At 53.1% G+C, this 13,844-nt stretch overlaps 7 protein-coding genes across 7 annotated transcripts; 5 read left to right on the forward strand and 2 right to left on the reverse strand.

Moving 5' to 3' along the window:
- Window positions 1–159: 159 nt before the first annotated feature.
- Window positions 160–1,155, forward strand: CTRU02_200787 (isoflavone reductase family protein; the record flags this gene model as incomplete). Its single annotated transcript, XM_070203743.1, has 2 exons — window positions 160–755; window positions 789–1,155. 2 exons carry the CDS (start codon window positions 160–162, stop codon window positions 1,153–1,155), a joined length of 963 nt encoding a protein of 320 aa, XP_070062325.1.
- A 628-nt stretch (window positions 1,156–1,783) lies between these two features.
- On the forward strand, window positions 1,784–3,403 carry CTRU02_200788 (MFS glucose; the record flags this gene model as incomplete). Its single annotated transcript, XM_036718802.1, has 2 exons — window positions 1,784–1,888; window positions 1,976–3,403. The coding sequence occupies 2 exons, from the start codon at window positions 1,784–1,786 to the stop codon at window positions 3,401–3,403; spliced, it is 1,533 nt and encodes a 510-aa protein (XP_036589802.1).
- A 101-nt stretch (window positions 3,404–3,504) lies between these two features.
- On the reverse strand, window positions 3,505–4,417 carry CTRU02_200789 (hydantoin racemase; the record flags this gene model as incomplete). Its single annotated transcript, XM_036718803.1, has 2 exons — window positions 3,505–4,182; window positions 4,304–4,417. 2 exons carry the CDS (start codon window positions 4,415–4,417, stop codon window positions 3,505–3,507), a joined length of 792 nt encoding a protein of 263 aa, XP_036589803.1.
- A 459-nt stretch (window positions 4,418–4,876) lies between these two features.
- Window positions 4,877–6,255, forward strand: CTRU02_200790 (actin-like protein 2; the record flags this gene model as incomplete). The annotated part of the gene is made up of 3 exons (XM_036718804.1): window positions 4,877–4,898; window positions 5,019–5,441; window positions 5,525–6,255. 3 exons carry the CDS (start codon window positions 4,877–4,879, stop codon window positions 6,253–6,255), a joined length of 1,176 nt encoding a protein of 391 aa, XP_036589804.1.
- A 1,886-nt stretch (window positions 6,256–8,141) lies between these two features.
- Window positions 8,142–8,243, forward strand: CTRU02_200791 (uncharacterized protein; the record flags this gene model as incomplete). Its single annotated transcript, XM_036718805.1, has 1 exon — window positions 8,142–8,243. The coding sequence occupies one exon, from the start codon at window positions 8,142–8,144 to the stop codon at window positions 8,241–8,243; it is 102 nt and encodes a 33-aa protein (XP_036589805.1).
- Window positions 8,244–9,572: 1,329 nt separating this feature from the next.
- Window positions 9,573–10,997, forward strand: CTRU02_200792 (serine/threonine-protein kinase SSN3; the record flags this gene model as incomplete). The annotated part of the gene is made up of 2 exons (XM_036718806.1): window positions 9,573–9,618; window positions 9,712–10,997. 2 exons carry the CDS (start codon window positions 9,573–9,575, stop codon window positions 10,995–10,997), a joined length of 1,332 nt encoding a protein of 443 aa, XP_036589806.1.
- Window positions 10,998–12,330: 1,333 nt separating this feature from the next.
- Window positions 12,331–13,194, reverse strand: CTRU02_200793 (40S ribosomal protein eS24; the record flags this gene model as incomplete). Its single annotated transcript, XM_036718807.1, has 3 exons — window positions 12,331–12,407; window positions 12,572–12,819; window positions 13,112–13,194. The coding sequence occupies 3 exons, from the start codon at window positions 13,192–13,194 to the stop codon at window positions 12,331–12,333; spliced, it is 408 nt and encodes a 135-aa protein (XP_036589807.1).
- Between the last annotated feature and the right edge of the window lie 650 nt (window positions 13,195–13,844).

Below are 13,844 nucleotides of genomic sequence, written 5' to 3' on the forward strand. Positions count from 1 at the left end.
TATAAGAACCATGCATCCAGCTGCATCTCTGTACCTAAATAGTACTATCCTTAGCATTTAGTAACATCTACAGCCTCATCAGCAGTCCGGTGACTCTACCCCCTCGTTGCAACTCTTGCATGTTCTATAATTACCATCAATCACCACATCACCGTCATCATGTCGTTCACACCTTCAAAGATTCTTGTGTTTGGTGCAACTGGCAACATCGGCCTGTTCATCACCGAAGCCCTTCTGGATGCTAAGCCGGCATTCGACCAGGTTACCATCTTCACATCTCGGTCTACCGTAGAAAACAAGGCAGACCTGCTGGACGGGTGGAAAAAGAAGGGTGCCAAGATCATCAGCGGCAATGTCGACGACAACGAGCAAGTCAAGGCGGCATACAAGGACGCCGACACCGTCATTTCAGCCTTGGGAAGAAATGTCATTGAGAAGCAAATCGACCTTATCAAGCTGGCCGAGGAGACAGATTCCGTCAAGTGGTTTTTCCCCTCCGAGTACGGCACCGATATCGAGTATGGTCCTAAGAGCGCCCATGAGAAGCCGCATCAGGCCAAGCTCAAAGTGCGCAAGTACATCCGTGAGAACATCAAGCGGCTCAAGTACACCTACCTGGTGACGGGCCCGTACGTGGACATGTTTCTGACACTGTCACCCGTTGCGCCAGAGGCTGGCGGTTTTGACGTGAAGAGCAAAAAGGCCGTGTTGGTGGAGGACGGTGAGGGCAAGGTTGGCTTGATCACCATGAAGGAGTAGGTCTCCCTTTCAATTACTCCTACATTCCCGTTGCTGACCCCCTTATCCAGTGTTGGAAAGACTCTGGTGGCCTCGCTGAGACACCCCGATGCTTCGTTCAACAAGGCGCTCAAGGTACAGTCATTTGTGGCGACACCCAAGGAGATTTTGGCCGAGTTTGAGAAGCAGACGGGCGCCAAGTGGGAGGTATCCTACGCGCCGCTGCAGAAGCTCAAGGAGGCCGAGGAGAAGGCGTGGGCCGATGGCGTGCCGTTTGCGACCATCTTCACACTGCGTCGCATCTGGGCTGAGGGTGGTACCCTGTACGAGAAGACGGACAACGAGAGCATCGGTGTTGGCCCTAACGATGTTGAGACTTTGACAGTGGCTGTCCAACGGGCATTGGGAAAGGCCTAGTACCTAGAACTACAGAATGGGAGTGAGACAATTCGTTAGGCCTGGGACAGTCCCTTTTCTCGAATTTCAAGTGAGACTACGGCGCGTACACTTTGTGAGGAATGAAGCCGAATATTGAGCGTCGCCCTTCGCTACATGTCCAGCGGTTTACAGCCTCGACGCAGTCATATGGAGCTGATATTATTTTTAATAAATTTATGGAGAATATTCTTTATGGAATTGCATTAAAAAGCTGGATTACCATGGCATCAAACCGTAACCTTCCTCTGATGCAAATGTGAGGTACCTGTTCGATATGGAGCTTTGATGCGCTAATTCATGGCGGGCATCAGCACTTAAACTTAGAGCTGTAGGCACGCAAGTATTGATCGCCCACGGGCCCCTGCTCGCGGCAGCTGGAACGTGGGGCGCCCAGGTACCTCAACTGCGTAACAGTGATGTGTAGCAGCTGTGGTATATGAGCAGCTGTCACTGGCTCCGCCGGCGACTATCCCCAGATTCGCTTGCTCGTCCCGACTTCCCTCCCTCTTTGCTGAACTTTTCTACCCGTATAAAGCTTCTTCCCTCATACATCTCCAAACTCTACCTCTGACGGTACCATAACAACACCGCGAGATAGACGCCCAAAATGGCTCCCGCAGGCCTTCGACAGTGTATGCACGATGTCAGCCCGTATCTGCTTGTCTTGATCGCTGTCTCGACGTTGGGCCCCCTGCAGTTTGGCTTCCATTTGGTACGTGTGCTGCAGAATAGCTTCCTCTCCCTTTTCCGTGGTTGATAGCACGCAACTCGAGAGCTGACGAATGGCGACATTGTTTAGGCCGAACTCAATGCCCCTCAAGATGTTCTCACCTGCCGCAAGAAGTCTATTCAGGCCAAGACGACCATGTTGAAGTGGGTGCACTCCAAGTCGCCCGAGACGAACGGCTGGCTTCCCGACTGTATCCCCATGACAGACGCTGTCTTCGCAACCGTCTCCTCCATTTACACTGTCGGCGGTCTGGTCGGTGCCCTTTGCGCTGGTCCCTTCGCTTCTAAGCGTGGTCGTCGCCCGGCCATGCGAATCACCGCCATCCTCTTCATCATTGGTGCTGTTATCGAGACGCTCGCCGGCAATGCTCCTGCCCTGGCCATCGGTCGCTTCTTCACTGGTACCGCAGCGGGTGCCTCAACCGTCATCGTGCCGTTATACATCAGTGAGATTGCACCGCCCAAGGAACGCGGCCTGTTTGGTGCCATGACCCAGGTTTCCATCAACGTCGGCATCTTAATTGTCCAAACACTGGGCTTCTTCTTGAGCTACGGAAAGGCTTGGCGTTGGATCCTGGCTGCGGGCATCTTCATCGCCCTGGCTCAGGCTTCTGGCCTCCTTCTTGTCCCCGAGAGCCCGGCTTGGTTGGCTGCTAATGGTGATGCGCCGAAAGCCCGTCGCACCCTACAGCGCATCCGCGGCAAGAACTTTGACATCAAGGAAGAGGTTGATGCCTGGGACGCCGATAACGCAGTGGCCGAGACAGAAGGTCTGCTGAACCCCCAGGGCGAAGCGACGCCTCCCGCATCTCCTGGCCTGCCTAAGAAGAGCTCCCCCGTCCATCTTGGCTTCTTCGAGGTGATTAAGGATCCGCTTTACAGACCCGCCATCGCTGCTGTTGTTGGCATCATGTTCGCCCAGCAGCTGTGCGGCATTAACTCGATCATCATGTACTCTGTGTCTCTCCTGACGGACCTCCTCCCTGTCAGCTCTGCCTTGCTTACGATTCTGATCTCTGTTGTCAACCTGATCACCACCGCCGCGTGCTCCCCGTTGCCCGACAAGCTTGGAAGAAAGCGGTGTATCCTGATCTCCATTATTGGCCAGGGAACCAGCTCCCTGATCCTCGCTCTCTCGATTAAGTTCGGATTCAAGATTGTTTCCGCCGTCTCTGTTGTGTCGTTTGTTGGTTTCTTTGCAGTCGGACTTGGACCAGTGCCCTTCATTCTTGCATCAGAACTGGTCGGACAGGAGGCTGTTGGCGCTACCCAGTCTTGGTCCCTTGCTGCTAACTACATTGCGACATTTTTGGTTGCTCAGTTCTTCCCGATTGTCAACAACCTCCTCAACCAGATGTTTGGTGGCGCAGGCTGGGTGTACTTCCTCTTCGCCGGGTTCGCGTTGCTTTCTGCCCTTTTTGTATCTGTCAAGGTTCCCGAAACAAAGGGAAAGAAGGATGCCGACGAGGTCTGGGGAAGGGCTCGTCGTTTGGACTAAATTGTGCACCGTGTTGGGAGCTTGTACAGCTTCACCTTCTCTCTTGCTAAACGTGGACTGTAACGGCATCTACAGAGTTCAATAGGGTATTATTATATGGCTCAAGTTTGGAATAATCTTCTGCTTCTGACTGTTTGCTCGAGCTGTAAAATTCCGGCTTTGACGCCGTCGACGACAAAGACCTGGTCGCCCTTTTCCTTCCCGTAGGCTTCAGCGGCCGAGGCACGGATGATTTCCTCAAGGCCAGCCATACCGGCACATCCCATTACCACACATCCAACATCCCCACTGTTGAGCAGCTGCTTCGTCGCCTGCTCTAGCTTGGCCCTGACCTCGTCCGGGCTGACGTGGTGGAAGTCCCCGGCAGTCAAACCGGTTGACATGACCCCGCCAAACTTGGCATTATCCGCATCGACAGACTGGCCGAGGTAATGTCTCACGCCGTCGCTAAGATGCTTCTCCCAAAACTTGCCAGTAGTCACGACGCCCCATTTCGAAGAGACAGAGCCGGGAGACGTGTGAGGTAAGAGTGACGTTGCGGTGAGTACACTTGCCTCAAAGATGCCAGTGACAGCCAGAGAAGCGTGATACTGCTGAGAGAGCTTATGGACGAGCGTGTGAACACTGTAGCAAGCCACGAGCACACCGTCGTACTGGTCGAGCTTCCCGCTATTGGCGAGGTCCTTGAGCACGACCTCAGTACTGAGCTGGATATCCGCATCGTCATTGATGCTTGCCGGGCTCTCAGGTGGTGCTGTATAAGTGTGTATTTCAAGGGACTAGACGTAACAAAGTATCAGCCTGTGATGCATTTTTTTTTTCTTTCTCTCTCTTTCTTTTCCTTTTCCCTCTTCTTGCTTTCGTGATCACTGTGTTTGGAGGTTTTCAATCCTAGCTTACATCGTGCAAGGGCATTCCCTGGATGGCCCTCTCCATGCCCCTCGTCATAGCTTGGGATGAGTTCGGGTTGATCACAAGGATCTTAACATTTCGACGGAGGATTTGCGTAGTCATGGCGGCCGTTTGACAAAAGCCTGTATACAGTTGGAGGGGAGGGCCACTGCACTTGAAGAATATTCATGGAATTAAAAACAGCTACTCCGCGGCCTTATAGTTGTGTTCATGCTGCCGAGTCGCGGCTTCTGCCAGTGGGGAGTGTTCCGTCAGGGTGGGGCCTGCCGGTCCGGTAACGCTGACAGAATGATATCAGCGGGTGTGGTGCAGCAGTTGCAGTTGCTTGATCACTACGGATACAGAGGCTTGGTGTCGCTGCGGGGTATCACGTGACACCAATTGCTCAGCCACGGCCGTCTGACGATCCACTGTAGGACAGCTGGAGGCAGCGAACCCAACCAACCCCACTATCGACGACACAGACGTAACAGCTTCCTGGGTGCTCTCCTGACCCAACCACACCTCTCCCTCCCCCTCGACAGAAGCTCAATCACATACCCTGCAGCTTCTGCTTTCACAATGGCAGCCGAGGCCCCTATTGGTAAGACACAATGCTCATGATACTACCTAGCAGCCACTGTTGGACAGCTATCCGCTCGGCTGGATGATGATGGCGATAATGATGATGATTGGGAGGTGGCTGACGCAAGATCCACTACAGTCCTCGACGGAGGAACCGGTTTCCTTAAGGTCGGCTACGCAGGCCAGAACTTCCCCGAATTCCAATATCCTTCCCTTGTCGGCCGACCGATCTTGAGAACGGAAGAGCAAGGCGACAGCCATGACATGGTTATCAAGGACATCATGTGCGGTGACGAGGCCGCCGCCGCCCGGACGATGCTTCAGATCAGCTACCCCATGGAGAACGGTATCGTCAAGAAGTGGGATGACATGCAGCATCTCTGGGACTACACCTTCTTCGAGAAGATGAAGGTCGACCCGCGCGGCCGCAAGATCCTGCTTACCGAGCCCCCGGCCAACCCCCTGCGGAACCGCGAGCAGATGTGCGAGGTCATGTTTGACCGATACGGATTTGGCGGTGTCTACGTCGCGATCCAGGCCGTGCTGGCGCTCTATGCCCAAGGTATGTCATCATTCCTACGACTCTACAATGGCCTTCAATTGGTGGCTACGGACACAATGGGTGCTAATTACGGTGGGTTCTAGGTCTCAGTTCCGGTGTCGTCGTCGACTCGGGAGACGGCGTGACCCACATCGTCCCCGTGTACGAGTCGGTTGTCCTGAACCACCTCACCCGCAGACTCGATGTTGCGGGCCGAGACGTTACGCGGAACCTGATTGCGCTGCTCCTGCGCCGCGGCTACGCGCTCAACAGAACGGCCGACTTCGAGACGGTCCGGCAGATCAAGGAGAAGCTCTGCTACGTGTCGTACGACCTGGAGCTGGACAAGCGCCTCAGCGAGGATACGACGGTCCTGGTGGAGAGCTACACGTTACCCGACGGCCGCGTGATCCGGGTGGGCAGTGAGCGTTTCGAGGCGCCCGAGTGCCTGTTCCAGCCTCACCTCGTCGACTGCGAGCAGCCCGGTATCGCCGAGTTCCTGTTCAACACGATCCAGGCGGCCGATGTCGACGTGCGTTCGTCCCTGTTCAAAGCCATTGTGTTGTCCGGTGGTAGCAGCATGTACCCCGGCCTGCCCTCGCGTTTGGAGAAGGAGCTCAAGCAGCTGTGGTTGACGCGGGTGCTCGGCGGTAACCCGGAGAGATTAAACAAGTTCAAGGTCCGGATAGAGGACCCACCTCGTCGGAGACACATGGTGTTCCTCGGAGGTGCGGTGCTGGCGAACATCATGGCGGACAAGGAGAGCATGTGGGTGACCAAGGAGGAGTGGGATGAACAGGGCCCCCGTGTGCTGGAGAAGCTTGGCCCGCGATAGGCGGCCGAGAGGTGATCGATCATCCTTGAAGAAAGCTGATAACACAATGGTCTTTGGTCTTGTTGTTGGTAGAGTGGCATGCATGCGACAGGTTTTTAGAGCCTCTTATTTTTTTGTTTTCTTGACGAAAAAGTTGATGAAGATTATTTTACGTCCCCCCCTTTTTTCCTTCCTTCTAAGCATCGTGTCCAAGAACGCGTGTCATAGGTAAAGCTGGTGTTGGGATGACGGGAAAGACATGATTTGTATTATGTAAGGCGGTTTGGCTGGAAAAGGCTGATGCGATGCCCTAGCTCCCAACACCGTGCAGCGCTTGTAGGGAATGACACTGTAATATCAGAGGCAGGAACCAACTGCCACCCCAGACACGGGCGCGGCAGGCACCCTTATGAGTAGAAGGCACGCCGCTCTCGCTCTCTGTTGCTCCTAGTGAAACGTCACTTCAACTCACTCTCTTTTTCTCTCATCTCGACCTCCATTGCGACTTTCTTACTTGCTTCTATAATCCAACAGTTCTGCGTCGACGCTTTTCTCGGTCGCTGTTCGTGTTTGGCTCAAACCTCGCTCCTGGTACTCCATCTTGATGCGACTCTCCTTACGCTTCTCCGCACTTCATATCGTCATTACCCGTGATCACGCACAGTAAACACCGAAACAATCTCTCGTGTGTGGACGCGCGACGCCGATCATCGTATACAGGACAGACGACGCAAGTCAGAGACAGAATAGAACAACCGCAGATATTAAACCCGCGGGGTCACTTGCGCATCAAATATACTGCCCGCATCTAAACACCCCCCTTCGGCAATTTATCAAAACAGATACCCGCTGCCCGCGCCCCGGAGTTTCCGGCCGACGTGCCTACCAGTCGCCGAGCGAAGGTGGCACGCGCGCATACAGCTTCCGATCTTTGAATCTATCTCTACTCAAGGCAAGGCAAAACGCCGCGCACACACGCACACCCCCCAGCGCTATTACTGGAACCCCCGCGTGAATTCGCCTATCACCATTCCCAGCCCAGTTCCGAGGCCTGTGTCAGGGCCAGTTTTTGTCCATACAGAGGGCGCAAAGGAGCAGTAGCCGTTTATTTGGCACCATTCCTTTTTCTGTTCGTGTGTCTTCCCCAAACTCGCGGCAACCGCTAGTTTTCGGGCATAGTGTCCGGTCTCCTGCGGCACAGGGAAAACAGAACAAAATCAAACCCCCCAAACCAGGAAAAAAAGAACTACCTACCAAGACCAAGCAAGCATAGGCACTCGCCCGGTTTCTCGGGACATTGCGCCATCCTCCACTTTTTCCGTCTCGCGCACAAGCACGACGCTGCCTGGCCCTGGCCCTCAGCCTGAGCAGACTGACTGGCAGACAGTCACATATACATACTTTATTGAATTGCGGCCGGCGCCCATCTTATTGTACCTGGCCTTGGCTTTTTTAGCAACACGGGCTTTCGGATATTACTATTCTGTTCTTGACACCGGTATCCCGTCCTAGACCCTGGGTTTCGCCAACACAATATCCACCGGAAAAGTAATTGAGTGTATCCATTTCGCCACGGCTCTGGTGGGCTTTCTTTGCAACGGGACGCAATCAACGGACCAGGTTCCCGGGATAAGGCAATTCCATCCAGTGTTTAGCCTCTAAAAACGGGGCAGACAGGAGACCCCAATTACGGTCTTGACATTGCAGTATTGGCCTTGGGCCCCAAGGAGAAATAACCTGAGGCAGGATACAGACAAGAACCACACGGATAACGGCGTTTCGGTGTTTTGGAACTTGGGGGTAACCGGACCGGCTGGGAACTGGGCGTTATCAAATTCCCACATTTTCAGTGACTTTTTTGCGGAACACTACTTTCAGCTTACCGAGACGTTCGTTCCCGTTGGATAATGAGCCTGACCAACCCGCCGTCAGTCGCCTCTGGCCCCAGCTCGGTACGGACGGGCACGCTTAAGAGAAGCGTCCAGGCTGCGTTTGAAGGTGAGTTTTGATGTTTGCTTGTGGTTCATTCGTCGTACCTACCCTATCCTTACCTGACAAACGGGTCCTTTCGTCTGGTTGCAAGTTTTCGCCCCTTGTCTTGATATCCTATCCCCCATTTTGCATTCTTACCTGACTCGAGTTATTGTCAATGTGTCGTTTGAGGCGAGAGCGGACATGCGCAAGAGTCAAGTGACATGCACGATGAAGAAAAAAATATTAGTCGAGCGAGCTTTGCAGCGACTCGTCAAGCATGACATGGATAAGTTTGTGAAGAGGATGGGAAAGTGTGAGATGGCACGGATTATACATCTTTTGGATACTTCCATCCGATCAATCAGGTCCATACCGCCATCTCCTCCGCGCCGCAGAATTTCCCTTTTCGCATTGGCTATTTTTTTTCCCTTATAATTTCTGTTTTATCCACATTTTCTCCTCTTGGTGATCGACGGTCCCTCCCAAGTCGGCGTTTCAATCACCGGCTCGCTTTGCCTTTTGGGCTACATTTTCCGACTTTTTTGTTATTTTTATTTTGTAACGCCCTACCCAACCCCATCCAACATCCAGTGGGTTAGGCCATTCAACTGTTGGATCTTTGGTCATTTCATCACGCCTTACACACCCATTCATCGATAACCCCAGCTGGGATCCTATCGCATGCTAATCCCATCCGCGCACCCCCTTCTATTCCACCATCCTGCGGGAATTCCGCTTACGACGTAAACTTGCCTTTGCATATCCTTTTTTTAGGGGGCGCCTTACCCTTGCGTTGCGTTCGCCTCTCGGCCTCGGCTCCTCTATTTTGTTCCTTTTTTCTCTCCTTCTGCCTCTTTCTCCACCACACCCGTTTTCCCCTTCGCACATCACACGAGCCCCCCAGGCGGAGAGCGGGAGGGGCACTGGCACACCCAACTTTCCCAGCTGTGTGTTTCGGCGGGTGGCAGATTGCATTCTTCCGCTGCTTTTCTGGCTGTTTAAAGCTTAGAGGTGCCCACACCCCGACATCCAGCCCATTGCCTCATTCAGCCCCCAGTCCCGAGGCCTGGTCCTAGATCGGCGGTGAGCTGCGACTTTGCCTGGCTTGCTTTACCCGTCCTGTGCTCTCGACCCCGTGTGATTGTCTCTTCTCATATCAGCTCTGTGTCGCTGTGAGAGTCTCACCTCGCATCATCTGCGCTGTAGAAGGACATAGATCAAGAAAGAGAGACATGTATCGTTTGTAGAGCGAGTGCATTATCATATCTTATTGAGAAAAATCTCCGTCCTGCCTGGATTTTTTCTTTCTTTCTCATTCTTATATTCCTCTGCTCCCCCTAGTTATCCCACATACAAACTGAAATATGTGGAGGGGTATCGGCTACGGCGGCCGGCACAGTCACAGCTCCTGTATTTGACATCCCCCGTCCCGATCTCATCGCGAGTTCAAGTCTCCACCTCGGACATCACTTTCAAGTTATACTGACCAGCAACCTCTCACAGACCCTGCAGACCGCGGTGTTGGCCACATCAACTACCAACCCAAAGTCCGTGTCATTGAGCGGTACAAGGTCGTCGGATTCATTAGTTCCGGAACCTATGGCCGCGTCTACAAGGCCCTCGGCCGCCAGGGCCAACCCGGCGAGTTCGCCATCAAGAAGTTCAAGCCCGACAAGGAAGGCGAACAGGTATCGTACACGGGCATATCGCAGTCTGCCATCCGCGAGATGTCTCTGTGCAGCGAGCTAAAGAACGCCAACGTCATTAAGCTTATCGAGATTATCCTGGAAGACAAATGCATCTTCATGGTCTTTGAATATGCCGAGCACGATCTGTTGCAGATCATCCACCACCATACGCAGAACCCAAGGCATCCAATCCCCCCGCAGACCGTCAAGAGTATCATGTTCCAGCTGCTTAACGGATGCCAGTATTTGCATGCAAACTGGGTTCTGCACCGTGATCTGAAGCCAGCCAACATCATGGTCACATCCGCGGGAGAAGTCAAAATTGGTGATTTGGGTTTGGCGAGACGCTTCGACAAGCCACTGCACTCCCTCTTCAGCGGAGACAAGGTCGTTGTGACAATATGGTATCGCGCGCCTGAGCTCATCCTCGGATCGAGGCATTACACGCCCGCCATCGATATGTGGGCCATCGGGTGCATCTTCGCAGAGTTGCTCTCACTGCGTCCCATTTTTAAGGGAGAAGAAGCAAAGATGGATAGCAAGAAGACGGTTCCTTTTCAACGCAACCAGATGCAAAAAATCGTCGACATCATGGGCTTGCCTACGAAGGACCGCTGGCCGTTGTTGACAGCCATGCCAGAGTACAGCCAGCTTGCGACACTACAGCCTCCCATGACGCCGCACCATCACGGACATCATCGGGGACACCACGGCCACCACCCTCCTCCGCCCAACGGTTCGAACCTCGAGAAGTGGTACTACAGCACTATTTCCCAAGGGGCGTCGAGCAGCGCCACTTCTGCGCCTCAAGGCGCGCCTTTGTCGAGTCTCGGTGCAGAGGGGTACAAGCTGCTTGCGAGTTTGCTGGAGTACGACCCCTTGGAGAGGCTGACTGCCGCCAAGGCTCTGCAGCACCCGTTCTTCTCCACGGGCGATCGCTTGAACGCGCACTGTTTCGAGGGCTTGAAGAACGAGTACCCACACCGCAGGGTCAGTCAGGATGATAACGACATCAGGACGAGTAGTCTGCCGGGGACGAAGAGGAGTGGGTTGCCTGATGATTCGTTGGCTAGGCCTGTTAAGAAACTTAGGGAGGTGTAGTTGGCAAGCGGCAACATGTACTACGCATAAGATGGCGTTTTTGGGAGTCTTTTGTGGGATGGCATAGAAGCATTGGTAAGAAGGGGCGGCGTTGTGGGTTGATTGCTTTAGGCTTCGTGCCTTTGTATAAAAGCGTGCATAGAAATTCTGTTGATCGAGTGGGATCTCGGGTTGAATGGATTATGTGCGGTTTGCTCCGCTGTTCAAGTTCCTGACGAAAAATGTGGGTGTGTGTGTAGGAATTTCGTGTCCAATGGACTGATGGCATGGTCTGGCAACTTGTGTTTCCTTTAATTGGTGGCAGGTTCAAGTCTTTCTCAAACTTGCCAAATCAATGCGTGCGCCTAGATTCTGGGCTGAGCCGAGAAGATTTATCTTGGGTCTTATATATCCTGTTCATTTTGCCTTCGTTGCTGTAAGAAGTTCGTGTGTAGTCGAGTTCTGCTTCGTATGTTACGGTGCTATTTTGTCTGTCTGCTCTTACTATCTCATGTCCTGGGCCAGGTGCCCCTTCGCATTCGAAGTCTAGAAGTCGGGGGTGGTGAGACGGAGGATATGGGCTGTGAGTGCATGTATTCTATTTCTGAAGTGGTTGAGGCGTATATCCTCGTCGTACGTAGTTGTATACTGACATTCCACCAGAGATGCGTTTTGGTGAGTAAGAAGCAGACTTGGGGATTGGAGAAAGCAAGTTCTATGTCGCTATAACTAAGGAGTTGTATGTCCAGAAAGGTAGGTCAGTGTAATCGGTGATGGTTCAGGGTAGAGTTCTCCATATTGTTGTGGATGGGGACACAGCGCTGAGGACTAGCCCAACAGAAACACGACTTCAACGACGTAACCTAGTTGCGGGGGAGAGAACATGGGGATGGGTGACCGGAAAACAGAGAGTCCACTTCAGGACCCTTGATTTCCATCTTCAGTAGGTTGAACATGTTCTGGTCACGGTCGACAATCACTCGAAACATCGGGATATCAAAAAAAATGGTTAGGGAACCAAGGGCATACACGGTTTTGTTTTTGGATGCATTTCATATTTGAGAGAATCATGAACCCATTCCCCCTTTCACGCCGCGTTGACTCTAGTAGTTTATGTGCTCCGACAAACCCAGCCGAAGACACAAGGGATGATGCAAAAGCCGCATTGTTTCCTTGTCGAATAATGCACAAAGCCGCAGCCAAATGGATGACCCCATGAGACAAGGAACCCCCCAAGGAACACACGAGCCCAAGTCGACGACATTTTTCATTTTGATGTTCCACCAACGCCGCCCACGGTGCGGATGATCCGGGGAATCCCTCATGCGCCCTGACCCTAGGCAATAAGGCACGCTTACTCCTTCTTCTTCTTGGGACCCTTGACCTTCGCCGTTCCGCGCAGAGTCTTCTGGCGGTTCTTGCGCTGCTTGCCTGTTGAGCGCGAGGAATGTCAGCCATTGCATCTTGGGACAACGTGTGTTGTTTGCCGCCACTGCAGGGCCCGACATCAAGACTCGACCTCCCGGTCATGAAGACGAGGTGGTGGTCTGACATGGGAGCCACTGCGGCAACGGCAAACGGGGGACTCGACGTACGCTGCTGTCTGCTCGCCTTCTCGATCTTGCTGGCCTGGCCAACGCGGACCAGTCTGTAGTGGGGCTCGAACTTCTTCATGGCCTCAGGGGAGTCGTAGACGAGGGCGAAACCAGTGGTCTTGCCGCCACCGAACTGGGTGCGGAGGCCGAAGACGTTGATCTGGTCCTTGGTGGCCTTGTAGAGGGAGCCAAGCTTCTCACGGAGCTCATCCTTGGAGATGTTGGCACGGCCGGGGTGGAGGATGTCACTGTGCGCGGGCAAGTCAGCACACAAGTTTCTTGTCTCGACTCTTTTTTTTCTTCTGCACTCTCTCGTCCCGGTCCCCGAAAAAAAAAATTAATCCCGCGCGTCTCGCGTATCCTCCTCAAACTCGCGCCAGCAATTTCTTTCGTCTACGTTGTTTCGTGATTCGATGGTCGTATTGATGACTTGTCGCGTTGTGGTACTGCATCGTGCGCTTTTCCTCCTCTTGCTCTTCTTTCGGGACTCTTCTTCTTGGGGGAGGAACAGAGAAATGTAATCTTGAGGGGCAAACTCACACGACCATCTGCTTACGGCCAAGCAGGGGGTTACGGATGAACTTGCGAGTTCGCAGGGTGACGGGGGTGTCGACGTCCGCCATCTTCGCGGTTGGGCTGATCTGTCTGTCGAGAGGGTTGACGCTGAGACAGAAGGTCGAGAGGTGTGATATCGTCAAAGTCTCGAGATTTGTGATGGGGTACCAGAGGTGAAATTTCCGCGAGGGGGACTGGTTCGCTTAATTGGGCGGAAGCCCTAGAAAGTGTCCGTGCCTCAGGACGCACAGAAGGGTCGGGCCTGTGGCGTTTGAGGCAGGGTCACGTGGGGCTAAACCTTTGGGAATTTTTTTGTGCACGAGAGTCATGTGACTAGCGCCGCCACCTTGACATTTTGTAGGCTTTTTTTTCCCCCCCATTCTTCCAGGCAGGATGCTATTTTGGCAAAAATGAAGGAACGAGGGGTCCGGCCGGTGACACTGTGTTTGTACTGTCCGATTTTTAATTCTGACTCAGCAAGAGTAGTGCGTCTTGGTCCTTCTCAGAATGGATATCACGATTCAATGTTTTTTTATGGTTTTGATTTGACGCTGTCATGATAATGGTTTAACGCTTTCTTTTATTTCTGTCGAGAACAATTTTTTTCTGCTTATCGCTTGTGAAAGATCGGCTCTATATAAGTGTTGCAGCTGTTCATCATTCTGTTATATTGCAGGTCTGGTCTAGGGATACGGAATATAGAGCACAAAGATACTCA

Source organism: Colletotrichum truncatum, assembly GCF_014235925.2.
Source record: "Colletotrichum truncatum strain CMES1059 chromosome Unknown Contig_0001, whole genome shotgun sequence".
In the NCBI taxonomy this organism is placed as follows: Eukaryota; Fungi; Ascomycota; class Sordariomycetes; order Glomerellales; family Glomerellaceae; genus Colletotrichum; species Colletotrichum truncatum.